Raw genomic sequence first — 16,650 nt, forward strand, 5'->3', positions numbered from 1 at the left:
GATAATGTAAAGCATCTTCATCATGGTGTCCTCATTAACAATATCCCGAGTCATCTAAAGATCTTAGATTATCATATCTATGGCCTACCAAATTACTGCACCTCCGGGATATATCGTCGCCGGCGATAATATGTGACGACTGGTGATAATGTGTGCCGTGTACGTTGGCATATATTGTCACCAGCGACAATATATGCCGTCACAGGGTCCTCAGTAAACGTTGCAGGCCTGCATCACTTCTGACTTCCATCTCACCACAGGGCCACGGATAGCCATACTATACTGACTGTACTGATTACATTAAAATTTTAATGTAATCAGTACAGTCAGTATGGCTATCCGTGGCTCTGTGCATCTCACGCTAAGTTAACACCCCCCCCCCCCCCCGATATAACGGAACTGTTCAAAGCGGCGTTAAACCAAATTCAGTCATACCAAAACGCCCACTTCCTGGACTTAGACTCTTATCATATTTCACGCTCACTTCAACATTCACGCAGTGAAAACAAACTTTGGGCCATCCTGTATTTCCAGAACCGACAATGATGTGTTCGGACACAGGAATAATAGATTGTATGTATATAGTGGTCGTTCCCCGGACGTTAATCTGTTGACCGTCATGGGGGATAAGAGCGTTCATGGTCTAAGAACGCCTTAGGTGATTACAAACAGTTAGCAATATCATAGCTGCATTATTAATGTTAAAAAATCTACGGCAAGCGGCGTTTAAGGTACGGCACACCATATGTGTCAGGTCGTAAGAGACACAAATACGCCGTGGAGTAGTAGCATAGATCGATTCCTCAAATGGGTTCTAGGTATGAAGCCCCTTTCTGGTGTTCCCCACGGTGATATTGCTGGAATATAGCTAAATACGCCTTAAAGCCACTCTCAGTCGCCCATGGTGGTCAACCACCTGTCACACTCTGTTGTCCTCTTAACCATCCGATACCCCTTTTATCCAATCTGAGGACATAAACGCGGTACCACCGACCTTTTCTTGCATATTTGTAGCAAGTATGCTGTTGCAAGTAGCAGGGCGTGGATTCATCCCACAGATGACATCTTTACCTTGTCAACCTCTTTGGGTGATGTGGACAAGGCGTCCGACCTCGGATCAGAAGGTCCGCGGTTCGAATCCCTTCACGAGTTCCGGATACTATTTGGCCGCTACATTGGCGCCCAATGTGGGACTGAGCACGTTCATATTAAATTTCACCAAAATGAATCTATGGGGTGACGCATGTAGCAGGGCGTGGAGACACCCCAGTGGGCATCCTTACGTTGTCAGCTTGCTGACGGGATTAATTCTGTGGTCATGGGGACAAGTCGTCAGACGTCGGGTCAGAAGGTCCGTGGTTCGGACATTTTTATGGCCCCTACACAAGTAGAACTTGAACTCAAATAAAACAAGCATGAAATACTCATATCCTCCGCCAATATGACATATCCGGTTGTGTGCAATGCATTAGCTCCTGTGAACTATGTTCAATAGACCTTTTTGTAAATGGCCTAATTGCAGCACTATAAATGTTATAACTGGATACTTTTGCCTCCTGCAGTTGATGATAGAATATATAACTGTATTTGTAATGAGTTGTGTCATTACTTAAATAATTTCTAAAATTCATAAATAGCAAAAGGCAACAATTCAGCATGTGTATGGTAGATATGGAAGATTTCATACGGAATCGAACCCTACCCTTATTGTCCAACTTGTTGCCATGGAAACGCAAAAAATATATCAAAAAGTCTAAAAGTGCTTAATATCAAAAGGCACCAGTTCATTGCCTGGTAGACATGCAAAGTTTTGTTAGAAAGTATTGAATGGGTTTTGAGTTATGCTCCCGAAACGAACTCTACCCTATAGTCCAACTTGTTGCCATGGAAACATAATTTTTTTTTTAAAAATTCCTAAATAACAAAAGGCTCAATATGTGCCTAGTAGAGAGTAAGAAAGAAATAACAGTTTTTGAGTTACGCTCCATAAATGAACCTAAGTCCAACTTATTGCCATATAAATGTAAAAATTAAAAAAAAAAAAATTCCTAAATAGCAAAAGGCACCAGTTCCACATGTGTCTGATAGACATGCAAGGTTTCGTAGAGAAATATCTAACGGTTTCTGAGTTATGCTCTGAAAAAGATTTCGGGACGCAGGCAAACAGGGACGCATGGACGGACAGGCGGACCAATTTCAATATACCCCGCCAACTACGTTAGGGCGGGGGATAAAAACATAACGAAAAGAACCTGAATGCGATTTCACACATATTTTTTTATTACAAAACAACAAAACAATAACACCAAAATGGCAATACTGGTTTTCAAAAAGAACCGCAAAATACCAACAAGTCTGGGTGTATCCAATTTGGCCTGTTGAATATTAACAGTCATAGGCAAAAAGGCCAAATCTGACAAACAAATCCTGTAATAGAATCTTATATACAAATATCACCAGCAGAATCAGCACATGTATTTGGTATATAAATAATCGTCAAAAACGTATGGGTTGTTCGTCATTATCGTTTTGGAAATGTCACACATTCCTTTAAAAGAATGATGTGAAAAATTATAGATATTCGTAACAGGAAAATGGAAGGTTATTGGTCAACTTGGAGCGTGCATTCGCCTAGGCGGGAAAAATTCACATTTTTGATGCAGGTAATGTTGGCCTTCTTTTCACGTTTGTGTTTCACCGCAAGCACCTCGCCTTCGATCGTTTCCAAGTCTTTCGAATGCAGGTCTAGAAGTTGATGACGCTGATAATAATCAATACTGCAGGTCATCATGACCCGAACTGTTTTGGACACGGATCCCGTTCCAGTCTCCTGATTGGTCTCTTCCTGGTGACCCACGATTGATTCGACCGTGACCTTTCCCACGGGTTCAGACAGCGCACTGTAAATAACAAACACATCGCCGACAGAAACGACGTCGAGGCTGAAAGCGAATCCCTCGGGGTCGCTGTCCGACCAGAAATAGTTGTCATTGTAGTTTTTGTATTCTCCCTCAAAGGTCAGTCGCTTGCCGTAGCCCATCCCCACACTGAGCAGTGTGCGTGCCTCCCCATCGAACAGCTCCTCGTCTCTCCCGTTATACCGCACCTTATACCGGAACCCAGGACAGATCCGCTTGTCTACGTATATCCCTGTGGAAAAACAATTGTGATTCTTAGAAGCTGTCCTTGGGAATCTTGAGAGGGGATCATAGTATGGGAATGTGCTGGGTTTCTAAACTATATCGCGATATGTTAAACAACCTTACTTTGTTTATACAACGTACTTGACATGACCATACGGTCATTCGAGTTAGACAAATAACTGTGTGTTTATAATAAAACTACATACTACAATTGGTAGTTATTATTACAATACCTTAATACTTAATTCTAACATAATATCTTGTGTGGTATTTTCTCATACTGAAATAATGCATTGTCTTATGCAAATAGATTTACAATCTTGGAAGCTTTATCATATGGTGAATGCTTGTTTGTGTTCATTATTGCACATGTCAGAATCATAAATGGATAAGCATGATAATACAGAAGTGAAAGGATAAATAACATGTTTCAAACAATGATTCGTCAGAATACATAGTAATTACATGTAAGAAAGGAATACTATAGTTCTGTACTCCAGGTGTCTCTGAACTGCCGGTAAACCCACTGGGTGGGTTGTCTCCCCTGAGCGATTGATGCGTGCGATCCTTGTCAGCGAATCGCAATCATCTCTCAACCCGAACTATCTGTTCCAAAAGGAAATTGCACAAGAATGGCGGCATACACAGAACAAGTGACCAACAACAACAACGATGATCACATATCAACACATATTCAAAGCATAATACATTTTTTCTCTAAGCATGAAAAAGTTCAGATGAATATGAAACTACATGTGAACCTAATAATACAACATGGCAAAAATGAGATACGTCTTAGTTGGACGATGGAAAGTACAAAATTATAACGTTTTGCCTGAAATGACAACAATACAATCCTAGTATCTCCAATATATTCCAATTCCGAACAATGTTCTACTATTACCGTATTATCTAACTATATTACCGATAATACGGTAATAGCCTACACTGTCATGAGTGAAATACATCGACACACTGGTTATATACCCTTGACTGCCTTACAAGAAATAATATCTCCTACCACTTAAAATCGTCAGCGACCACTGGTATCTACACTGGTAGGGGATCATGCTTCAGCAATATGTACAGTATGTGAGTCTGGGCAGACCATTTAACAAACCATTTGCTAATTCAAGGTGACCTTTTGCACTTGTGGCATGCAGTTCACGAATAACGATATCTCGTATCGAGAACGGCTGTTCAGAATATCGCATCGGGGTGAAATATTGATTCGGTTTATTATAGAACATGTGTTACAACGACTGGTAACACATGGTCGTCGGGTGCAAACATAATTTAATCGGTGTCTGCCTGCTCTCTGATATTGTAACACAATCAACGCTGAACGTATGAGACATTTGCCCGAATGAAATAATGTCCTACTACATACTGACGGTTACTATGGGCGGGGTCACTCGGTGAAGTGGAAGTGATGTTTTCCACCTGTTGCCCAAACCAGTGCAGATACTCATGTGTGGATAGGTTACACATTCCTTGTACACAAAATTTGTTATTCATTGGTATCATTGTTCATTTTGGCGCAAAAATTATAATCATCTTGATAACATTACCTTCTTCATTGAAAGGATCCTATTATCTAAGATTACACAGTGATTGCAAGTGCATTTCAAAATATATTCAGGGTAAAATAAGTTTCTGTGGAGATGATCGTTCTGAGTGTGAAATCGCCTTGAGCACCAAATTCATTTACTTGTCTCTTAACATGAGTCATGTAAGAGTGACATGTAGCCTATTCCTTGTCCGGGCTTACTCTTCATTTATCGACCCAGGCCTTGTGGAAACGCACTTGCAGTCAAGCCATAACGCCATTGTGCCAAAATTAGCTCCACGTCAATTTCCTAACGGGTGAAATCGCTTATCATAATGAATGCGGATTAACACAAGGATGATAATGTGAATAAGTGAATGAAACACCCCCAAATCCCCTCAATTCCTCACCTATTACTGGTAGCTCGTGGGGAAGTAGCCCTTTCACTTCGTATTGGACCGGCGCTTCGTTCAGCTCGCTGCCGCAGACGACTTGAGGTGGCAGACGGCATTTTTCAGAAATGGCGGCATGCTGCTCTTCTATCTCTTCCACGGAACGGGATTTGAAGAGATCCTGTAGAGATCGCGTTTTTATGTGAAGGGCTGGCGCGAACTCGCTATCTGAATGAAATAAATGCTTCAAATCGTCGTAGCGCATTGTGGTGTATGGAGAATTCTGCCTCAGGAACTGATCTTCGTCCATGTCCAAAACAGGGCATGTCTCCTCGGGCAGGGCTTCGCAAGATAGCATCTTCGAGTTTGGGCGAGTAATTTGGATGGAGTCGATGAAAATCTGTCTAATGCTTGTACAAGTTTCTTTTTCTTCAACTCTGTATACAAGATCTTGAATATTCTCTTATTTTCGGTTGAAGAGATATTTTTTCAACTAAGATATGACAGCTGCACTATCTATTTCCAAAGATCAGTAATGTGTTCGAATACAAACTGGTGTAGTGATCACAAAATCGACTGTTGGTGAATTGCGTAGGGACAATGACTTTCTCGTTCGCTACCACCTCGTATCTCGCCGAATGCAATTTGAGAATACTTGTAGTAAGACACATTCAACTTCATTTATATGTTAACCAATCAAGATTTTCCAGAGACGAACAAAACATCTCTCGGCCATTCTGATTGGATATCCTATTTGCGAACATGCACGTGGACAACGCATGGGCTATCAATTTGCTCATTCAGGTTTCCTTAGGAACGCAAATATAGAAACCGGTTTCTCGAACCGGGTTGAAAACACACGCGCATTCGGCAAATTTAACGCTTGATTTTACTTCTCAAAAGTTACTCAGCAAATGTAAATTAAACAAAATTTACAAGCTCAGTCGAGTATGAAATCAAACTCAATGATACAAAGGGGTAATTTCATTGAAAGCGATTCAATGTCAATGTAACGTTATAACGAGGACTGTTGCACCTTATAGGGAAGGGGAAAATTTCGCCACTGGTGAAACATTCCGGTTTGATAAAACTTTCCGCTTTCCATTCGAGAGTCGGATCACGATATTGTTGATGGGAGAATACATTTTTGGAAACAGGGTGAATGTCAAGTAAACTAGGACAAATCAGTATCCTCTAAAAGTACGCTCTGTGTGCTTTGTCGTGTGCACATACAATTCCTGTCGCGTTGACTGTGGATATACATACACAGCAATGATATAAATGGTTCACCGATATAAACACGTATGACTAGCCGGTGACTGTCTTGTTTATGTCCTATGTAAATGAAATTATTTGAGTCTATCAAAATTATATATTTTCAGAGACTAAACCTTAGCCCAGAGGCTACCATGAGAAGTAGGCTACGTCAAGTATGATCCTAGACTAAAATATCTATCCTTGCAAAAGGAATGGTTATTATACCAAGGTCCACGTGCACAAAGCGATTAATGCTGCCACTATCATGTATTGTAAGCATGTGTGATAGTAAGTAAATTATAGAAACTATCGTTTTGTGCACGTGGGCTTAGAGAACAGATCGTTCTGTAATGAATGTATCTGCCAACATCATCACAATGATGTCGAATGCAGATATTTATTACTAAATAAACATTACATAAATTCACTGACATATTGCCCGTTATATAACAGTTCCCATCTGCTTGCCGTTACACACTGCACACATTGTGATAGTCGGATCGAGTGTGCCACGACGCTGTGTTAACTGATAACACATGCAGGGCTCCATTAACTAGCGGGAGTCCCTGACTATAATTTACATTCATACTACTCCCTGCTATAGCATCGCCACACGGAGGGCGTTGATTCTCTTCAAACAGGACCTGACTAGATCCAAGATCAGATCATGTGAAGTATCCCAACTCCACCAGGAACAGGAACTACATGTTAATGACATTTTTGTTCAGGTTCGCTATCTTTTGTCGTCATTTAGAGACACCAGGCTATTTGTTTTAAACGGGTATTTTCTGTCCAGCGTTAACTATTCTTATGTCAAATGAGTGAGTGAGTGAGTTGGGTTTTACGCCGCTTTTAACTGTATTCAAGTTATATCGCAGCGTGTCAGCTTAACGTGGGAGGAAAGCCCGAAGTGATGCAGGTCTCAGACGTTTACCACTTCGGTGAAACCCACGAGCACCGGGCGAACCGGGATTCGAACCCACAATCATAGGTTTCTGGCGTGCCCAAGGGTCGCAACTCTGCAGAGCGAATCGCGGCGCCTTAGACGATTGGGCCACCTGTGCACCCTCTTATGTCAAAACCTTCATCATATGATACAAGTCTTAATTATTCAGAAACAGCCGCACTCATTATAAAAGATACACCCTGAATAATACACTGCAAAGCTTGCAGCTGGCGGTGTTTCAGTGATTTGTATCAGTCTTCACCTGGCGATTTGTTGTGGAAGTCAGGGTCCCACGGACGGTTTGCTAGACTTACATCTAGTCTCTGAAATGAACATATCGTACAGAAAAAAAAACAGTTGTTCAGTTATCTTAATAAAAATATAATAAAAGGGAGCCCAGGGACTCTCTTCATTTTCAGATACTTCAGTAATCTTGACTTGCCAAACATTAGAGACTTGCATGGGCTGTATTTTGATATATATTTGTATCACGGTCTGTAAGACAGACTAACGGTTTGCTTTCACCAGAGACCATATAATCTATTACATGGTTTCTGCTTTCACTGTCCAGTAAGAGGTATACCGCACTGTGCCCGGTCAGTGAAGAATGAATGGAGAGACCTTTGTCCAGAGTGACATGCTTTCCAGGGGGTAAGCTAGTCTGACATTTTGTCCCAGAAATAAAGTTGTCGTATTTAATATATATATATTCGAAACAACAAAATAAAAATCCAAATGGAGCCTAGAACAATCATGAATGTCAGAGCTTAGGCAATCTAAATTATTTCTCAAGGGTCTGGAGACGGACAAGGGTAATCTATTACGGTGGGGATTTCCCTCACGCGGGGCCAAAGTTCAATGCGGCGCAGCGTAAATTCCGTCATGTGCGCAGCTGAATGAAATCTTATCAAGTCAGTATTACAGTTGTTATTTTCCACCTGGCCTGCCCGCGTGTCTTAATTTTACTGGCTGGGGTTGTTGTGAGATTTTTAGAATAAAAAGTTCGTTCATGCATATGTCAAAAAATGGATAGTTTGTTGGCAGTGGTGTCAGAAATGAGTAGTTCGTTTTGTGGAAAATACTCAAACGTCAACAATTTTGTGTTCAAAGCGATAATGAATAGATGTTGGTGGTGCTCATTAAAAAAATGTTTGTTGGATACAGCTGGGAAAAAGATGGATTGTTCTGAAAAAGTACCCCAACCCCCCCCCCCCCCCCCCCCCCCCCCCCCTCTCTCTCTCCCCTCCCCCCTCTCCCCTCCCCACCACCACGATCTCTATAAAATGGATGCTCCTTTAGTTCTGTATTTCAATCTACAATAAAAGACATTTTAAGATAGTTTCAGGTGAACACAAGCCCGTACGTTCAGGCCCTCATATTCGATTCACTACCAGCAGTGATTGGTACTTTAAAACCATTCTTAATAGACGTCACGAGTGTCTCTGTTTCTATTCATGTGCAATACAACTGGAGGCGAAAAAAGCCCTAAAATATGCGTTCACGTATGTACAGTTATCTGATAAGCATGCACCACATGGAATACACGATGTTGTGTAAAACATATAAACAACCCCGAGAAATGGGTAAGTCCAGCTTGGACCAATCAGAGAAGGTCTTACATCGAGCACGTGCCATTCACATGAATGCCCACGGCAAAGTATGTTACTACGTGCGCTTCGACCATTATACGCATTAATTCGGACCGGACTATTTAGACAAGAGCCTGCACCAAACAGTCAAAACGCTTCAAGGCTTTCAGAAAGGGTAAGTGTTTTAGGCTCATTTGAATGTAAGCAGTCGCGAGGAAGCGGATATCTTCGTTGCACTACCACAAGGAAAAATCAACATTAGTAGTACATATGCGAAAATGCAGGTACACACGATTGAGTCGTACACGCGTATTTATGAAAGCATATCAGAATCAAACATGCACGAAATAGGAATGTGAGTACGTCTTAGTTATATGGTCAGTTGCTATTTCATGTCCAGACTATTTTGATATTTCATCGGTTCGTTCACTCTGCATACAAGCATTGCATTAACTGGTGTGCAGGCGGTTAATCCCTCGCGAGAAGACGTTGATACAACATGAGGGTCTAAACTGGTGTCCCTTTTTGAAGCTTGTGCGATAAGCTTACTATGTAATGCTGTTACATGCAACGCCACGTTGTAACCAGTGTTGTTTTCTTTGTCCTGTTCAGTTTTTTTTATTTTATTCTCATTGATCATCATTGATCTGTATATGCATGACATGAACTTTCATTCAAAATCGTATTTTCAAGTCAAATTGTTATTTTCACACTAAACAAACAATCTCACCATTAAAATTGGCCTACTATCCGTTGTTTTCTCAAAAGTCTGAAATAATAAATGAAATGAAAAATAAACACTATTGTTGTATTTTATTTGAAGTATAGAACAGTGACATAGACTAAATCTCGTTATCAGTGCTGTTCTGTTTGTTAAAGAAAAACATTATTTTTGACCATGTAGCATATGGCTGTGTGTTTTCACATGGACATTTAATCAAGCAATGCAAGAAACCATCAATATCCAAATATGACAGAATGATTTAAAAAAATGAATCTAAGGCTATTATCAATTTACATAATTTAATTTATCACAACATCAGCATGTAACATCTGAACAGAATTTGTGTTAATTAGAATAAAAGGCTGTATGGTGATTCAGTTTCATAGGAAATAAAATCAATATGACAATAAAATTACAATTTAACCTTCCATTACCCATCCATTTCTTTCATAAAATGTAAAGAAACAAAATTCTTGTTAATTCAAGAATACGGTTTAGCTTGTTTAGTTGGGACATTTAACACCAGATTGAGTATGTGACCATAGTTTAGCTGGGACATCCGACACCTGAGTATGTGACCACAGTTTAGCTGGTACATTCAACACCTGAGTATGTGACCACAGTTTAGTTGGGACATTCAACACCTGAGCATGTGACCACAGTTTGGTTTGGACATTCAACACCTGAGTATGTGACCACAGTTTAGTTGGGACATTCAACACCTGAGTATGTGACTACTGTGTACTTGGGACATTCAACATCTGAGTATATGACCACAGTTTAGTTGGGGCATTCAACACCTAAGTGTGTGACCACAGTTTAGTTGGAGTATTCAACATCTGAATATGTGACCACTGTGTACTTGGGACATTCAACACCTGAGTATGTGACCACTGTGTACTTGGGACAGGAAACAGGAGTATGCTAGGGAGACAATAGAAGTGAATTGTATCCCCAGTGTGTTGTGTTTTCCTCCGAGCCTATTTCCAAGGGCTCCTGTGGGACAGACTGGGAGATCCTCATGTACTCTGTAACCAACAGGACTCAGGACAGTGCAGCTTTAAGAGAACGTGAGGGAAATACCTGCTCGGATGTTTGTAGGTTATCATTATGGAAGACTCGGTCAGTTAGTACACATTGCGGCATGATTACCCAGTTTCACTGGCCATGTTGTGGCCTTGTGTTGACTGCTGTATCTGTGAAGGTCACTAAGACTTGATAGTTCACCGGTGTAGTCAAGATTACATTCCGACAGTGTAGACACTATTTCCGTGATTTTATCTCGGTCAGTATTGCATCATGTCTGCGTATAAGTATTTGGCCAGTCAGGACAGTCAAATATACACTCTTACATGAAGGAGATACTGTTCAAGGTGCATGCTTTCAATAGGGTGTTCAGAATATAAAAATATTCCCAAGTTGCAACAAGTATATCCAGGCTTCTTTGGTAGGCATTTAGAAGTTGGAGTCCTAAGTAAGGATAAGAATTTATGGATGAACAACTTCTTTATTAAAGAATAAAGAAGTTGTTCATCCATAAATTCTTATCCTTACTTATATCCAGGTTACAGACTGAATTAAATAGACATGCAATATATATTATAAACTAATCATTTGTATACAATTGATCCTACTTATTTGTCCTGAACTTATAAGTGTTGCAGAAAAATAGTTTAGTGGTTATCAGTGAAGGTGTTGGGTCATCTCTCTTATGGGTTTGATTTTATACATGGCTACAATTTGTCATGTCCTTCCATGATATAGCTAGAATATTGCGACAAGTGATGTAAAATCCTAAAAATGTAACTCTCTTTAATTTGGGACGGACATCAGGACAATTATTATATCTGTGCTCTATGGGGATGACTACCGGGCTTAAATACGAGAAGTTCCGACATTGGAGGAGGCTTTAGTTACAAATGCTGTGACAATAGAATTATGGCTCTACAGGATAGTGATATGTAACAGTTATTGTATGTGTGTGTGAGCTTATCACCAGGCTGTCATCTGTTTGTCTACTACAATCTTGGGGCATATTGAAATTATATTTGCACAACAATTACATAACCTACATGTCCATGGCTTTGAATTGACCTCTAATTATGGTCAAGGTCACCATTGATGATTTGTTTCTGTCAGTAATAACAAATGCTGAAATACTTCAAAATCCATCTTGTTCCCTCATGAAACATGTTACGTACCCCAATAGTTCTGAATGTAGTTATTGTTTTAATTACATGTGTGTATACTGTATGCAGAAAAATTGTCAATAAGCATGACAAATGTTCAAGAAAGTCTTGAAAGAAATATCAATGAAAGATCATTGTATACAAGAGATGGATGTATTGCTTTATGACAAAGTAGCTGGTCCTATTATCTTCACCACTGAAGTTTAATATCATCAATGACAAGTGAGCTTCTGTACCCGTGGTCATGGGTTCTCTTTATCAGTAATACTCTAGGGAAGTGTTTGGGGAGTTGAAGGCACACCTGACTATTGGATATCTGTTAAAACGACTGGTAAAATACTTATCGAGGAAACTTCCTCTTGTCGGGGGTTACATCAGGACATTAGAACACATTCTTATCCTCTTATTGTACACAGTTTTTCTCAGTGCCCTGTACTCCCATGGAGTTTGACATTTCAATAGGACTCTTCTTGGCCCTCCGTTCATCAGGACGGGTCTGCAGATGGTGTGTGTTATTCAGCAGCAGGTCCTCCACACACACTATCTACTGCAGATGGTGTGTGTTATTCAGCAGCAGGTCCTCCACACACACGTCCACACACACACTATCTACTGCAGATGGTGTGTGTTATTCAGCAGCAGGTCCTCCACACACTCATCCACACACACACTATCTACTGCAGATGGTGTGTGTTATTCAGCAGCAGGTCCTCCACACACTCATCCACACACACACTATCTACTGCAGATGGTGTGTGTTATTCAGCAGCAGGTCCTCCACACACACGTCCACACACACACTATCTACTGCAGATGGTGTGTGTTATTCAGCAGCAGGTCCTCCACACACTCATCCACACACACACTATCTACTGCAGATGGTGTGTGTTATTCAGCAGCAGGTCCTCCACACACACGTCCACACACACACTATCTACTGCAGATGGTGTGTGTTATTCAGCAGCAGGTCCTCCACACACTCATCCACACACACACTATCTACTGCAGATGGTGTGTGTTATTCAGCAGCAGGTCCTCCACACACACGTCCACACACACACTATCTACTGCAGATGGTGTGTGTTATTCAGCAGCAGGTCCTCCACACACACGTCCTCCACACACACGTCCTCCACACACACACTATCTACTGCAGATGGTGTGTGTTATTCAGCAGCAGGTCCTCCACACACACATCCACACACACACTATCTACTGCAGATGGTGTGTGTTATTCAGCAGCAGGTCCTCCACACACACATCCACACACACACTATCTACTGCAGATGGTGTGTGTTATTCAGCAGCAGGTCCTCCACACACACGTCCTCCACACACACGTCCTCCACACACACACTATCTACTGCAGATGGTGTGTGTTATTCAGCAGCAGGTCCTCCACACACACACTATCTACTGCAGATGGTGTGTGTTATTCAACAGCAGGTCCTCCACACACACATCCACACACACACTATCTACTGCAGATGGTGTGTGTTATTCAGCAGCAGGTCTTCCACACACACATCCACACACACACTATCTACTGCAGATGGTGTGTGTTATTCAGCAGCAGGTCTTCCACACACACACACTATCTACTGCAGATGGTGTGTGTTATTCAGCAGCAGGTCTTCCACACACACACTATCTACTGCAGATGGTGTGTGTTATTCAGCAGCAGGTCTTCCACACACACACTATCTACTGCAGATGGTGTGTGTTATTCAGCAGCAGGTCCTCCACACACACACTATCTACTGCAGATGGTGTGTGTTATTCAGCAGCAGGTCCTCCACACACACACTATCTACTGCAGATGGTGTGTGTTATTCAGCAGCAGGTCCTCCACACACACACTATCTACTGCAGATGGTGTGTGTTATTCAGCAGCAGGTCTTCCACACACACACTATCTACTGCAGATGGTGTGTGTTATTCAGCAGCAGGTCCTCCACACACACACTATCTACTGCAGATGGTGTGTGTTATTCAGCAGCAGGTCCTCCACACACACACTATCTACTGCAGATGGTGTGTGTTATTCAGCAGCAGGTCCTCCACACACACACTATCTACTGCAGATGGTGTGTGTTATTCAGCAGCAGGTCCTCCACACACACGTCCACACACACACTATCTACTGCAGATGGTGTGTGTTATTCAGCAGCAGGTCCTCCACACTCACTATCTACTGCAGATGGTGTGTGTTATTCAGCAGCAGGTCCTCCACACACACACTATCTACTGCAGATGGTGTGTGTTATTCAGCAGCAGGTCCTCCACACACACACTATCTACTGCAGATGGTGTGTGTTATTCAGCAGCAGGTCTTCCACACACACACTATCTACTGCAGATGGTGTGTGTTATTCAGCAGCAGGTCCTCCACACACACACTATCTACTGCAGATGGTGTGTGTTATTCAGCAGCAGGTCCTCCACACACACACTATCTACTGCAGATGGTGTGTGTTATTCAGCAGCAGGTCCTCCACACACACTATCTACTGCAGATGGTGTGTGTTATTCAGCAGCAGGTCCTCCACACACACACTATCTACTGCAGATGGTGTGTGTTATTCAGCAGCAGGTCCTCCACACACACACTATCTACTGCAGATGGTGTGTGTTATTCAGCAGCAGGTCCTCCACACACACACTATCTACTGCAGGTACTGGAACTGCTGTCTTACCTTGCCTCACTTGAGGGTTTTCCATATTTGTTTACTAGAAACAGTCTGCGGGGCACATTTTACAGCTGGCACCAGTTTATGAAAGCATTTTTTCTCTCAATATGTTTTTTTCTGGTTTCAGCTTAATTCTTGTGAATAAATGTATTGTAAATGGTAACTAAGATGCATACTTTAGTTTTTTTGTTCCAGTGGTTTTCAGGATTATGCACAGGAATAATACGAGCTGTGTAGGGGGTATAAGGGGTTAATGCATTTTCTAGCATGGGAGCCAAAGACATGAAACATGCAAAAATAAATGAACTTACCAGGGTGTTCTTGTCTATTTTATTGTTTTCACATTTTCAGTTGCGTCTATTCTTCTCACAAGAACGTGGAGTGTACAGAATGAAGTAGTGTAACGTCAGATGTTTTGGAAAGTCATGGAATGACCACCAAATTCACTTTCACTCACTACACTTTGTCAGCAATGCCCACACTTTTCTGTGACAAGATCACCCATCAAATTATGAAAACCCTGTCATACATGTGTACTTCTGAATTGCAAGTCTGACGTCTAGAGATGTTGCGCCATGTAGCCTCAGTCCTCACCACTCTGTATCTTCACTATCTTGTCGATTACAGAATAGGACGAGTGTGTCAGGAGACAGGATGCCTAACCCTAGGCTTTGAAAGTATCCGTCACCATGTTGACCCTTTTTATTCAGTTCTGTAACATCTCAGGCATGATGAGGTAGATTTGCACTATGTTTTACAGTGTGTACGTAGATCAGTTGGTTTAACTGTCAGGCTAACAATCCGAGGGTTTGTGTCCAACGGATTCTTACAAAACCTGGTTGCTTGTCTTTGAGATCTTCCTTACGAGAAACTAGCTGTGGTGCTGGAGTACCCTGAACATGCTGAAGGTGCCCACTGACAGAAAACAACATTCATTAATGATTGGAGAATGCAGATTGTGATCCAAATAAAAAACCCAATTGGCCTTATTTTTGTACAAAATTTCCATCTACACTATCAGATGCTATCATGTGAATATGTTTATATTTCTGTTTTTATGAATCCTTACTGTATGAATAATGATATTTACCTCCTGTTACATTGCATATAGGAACACTTTTCAGATGCAGTAAATGGGTTGTCATCATCTAACCGTTGGTTTTCATGTCAGGGCAACAGCCTGCAACTGTATTTTGTTAAAATGTCAAACATATGTGCCATGTGTTTTGTCCAAACTGATTATCACTTGGCCTTCAGGTTCACTGATAGTGTGAAGACTAGGAAACAAATTAGACAGATTATGCATCACTATGTTCTGACATGACACATCATTGGTAGTTTGGATGTAATGTCACACTGTGTCATATTAGTTCATGGGATAGACAGTTTTCTGCGTGATTTATCTCATATGCAATAAGCTTGAAATGTGTTGAAATTAAATACTGTACTTATCTGATCATTGAAAAATACATAATATATACAGGGGTTGCCCTGACGCAGAAAACCTGCGTATTTGACGCAATGTAAGTAGAGATTATGCAAAATAACTTCTCCATTGTGTCAGTCATGACACAAATAATTCAATCTGACAAAATCAAGATCAACTTCATTACTCTACTGTTGGAACATTAGCATGTTTTCTTGGGCTCTGTCCCACACATCAATCGAAGCGCTACACTACATAAGTCTATGTTTTAGCCTTGTGTTTTAAGGTCCCTCTTGTAAAACCTTGGTTCTTAGTGCCACCTTTGAAAAGCATTGAAAATCACCAAATTAGATTGAAACAAGCCTTGAATTTGTACAAATTGACTTATACTTGTTAAGCAAAGTATTAAAGCACACAAAGATGTATCAAAGATGTTTAAGTGAGATTTATCACAGTGATAGATTGTATTCCAAAGACCCTGAAGATTTCACAACAGACTTAATTTATATTTTTGTTAAGCATGTTAAGTGAAAAATAAATCTTTTTGGAAAATGTGTGATTGTCATACTGCTATTTAGATCTTATGGAAAGCATATAGTATGCTGGATTTATATTGACAGACTAAGGCCAGAAATCCTTGAAAGTGACAGTTGGCAGCTTTGAAAGGGCCTTTAGTGTTCCATATATGTATGAACCTTGACAAAAATTGCTCCTGTTATCTTGCTGTGCCTGGCTATATCTATGG

General features: G+C 41.0%; 2 protein-coding genes across 4 annotated transcripts in view; one reads left to right on the forward strand and one right to left on the reverse strand.

The window, feature by feature from the left end:
- Positions 1-2,271: 2,271 nt before the first annotated feature.
- LOC139474815 (uncharacterized) lies at positions 2,272-5,744 on the reverse strand. Of its 2 annotated transcripts, none has more exons than XM_071257939.1 (2): positions 5,103-5,744; positions 2,272-3,150 (listed from the first exon to the last, which is right to left on the reverse strand). In XM_071257939.1, the coding sequence occupies exons 1-2, from the start codon at positions 5,440-5,442 to the stop codon at positions 2,603-2,605; spliced, it is 888 nt and encodes a 295-aa protein (XP_071114040.1). In that variant the 5' UTR covers positions 5,443-5,744; the 3' UTR covers positions 2,272-2,602. The 2 variants fall into 2 exon arrangements, 1 of the variants encoding a protein (XP_071114040.1); XR_011654000.1 differs by lacking the exon at positions 5,103-5,744 and adding an exon at positions 3,609-5,096 and having other exon boundaries at positions 3,063-3,150.
- A 3,177-nt stretch (positions 5,745-8,921) lies between these two features.
- LOC139474870 (uncharacterized) overlaps positions 8,922-16,650 on the forward strand; it is a 112,417-nt gene continuing 104,688 nt past the window's right edge. For both annotated transcript variants that reach the window (XM_071258057.1, XM_071258058.1), the window contains exon 1: positions 8,922-9,051. The gene's annotated coding sequence lies outside the window, so the exon portion shown is untranslated. The remainder of the gene's footprint in view (positions 9,052-16,650) is intronic.

The sequence above is a fragment of the Haliotis cracherodii genome, unplaced genomic scaffold, assembly GCF_022045235.1.
Source record: "Haliotis cracherodii isolate W230 unplaced genomic scaffold, xgHalCrac1.p SCAF_3, whole genome shotgun sequence".
In the NCBI taxonomy this organism is placed as follows: domain Eukaryota; kingdom Metazoa; phylum Mollusca; class Gastropoda; order Lepetellida; family Haliotidae; genus Haliotis; species Haliotis cracherodii.

Excerpts from the sequence above, each read along its gene's own strand:
- LOC139474815 (XM_071257939.1), bottom strand. The coding sequence starts at position 5,442 with ATGCTATCTTGCGAAGCCCTGCCCGAGGAGACATGCCCTGTTTTGGAC. Across the intron at positions 3,151-5,102 it reads CCACGAGCTACCAGTAATAG|GGATATACGTAGACAAGCGG; the intron begins GTGAGGAATTGA and ends GTTTTTCCACAG.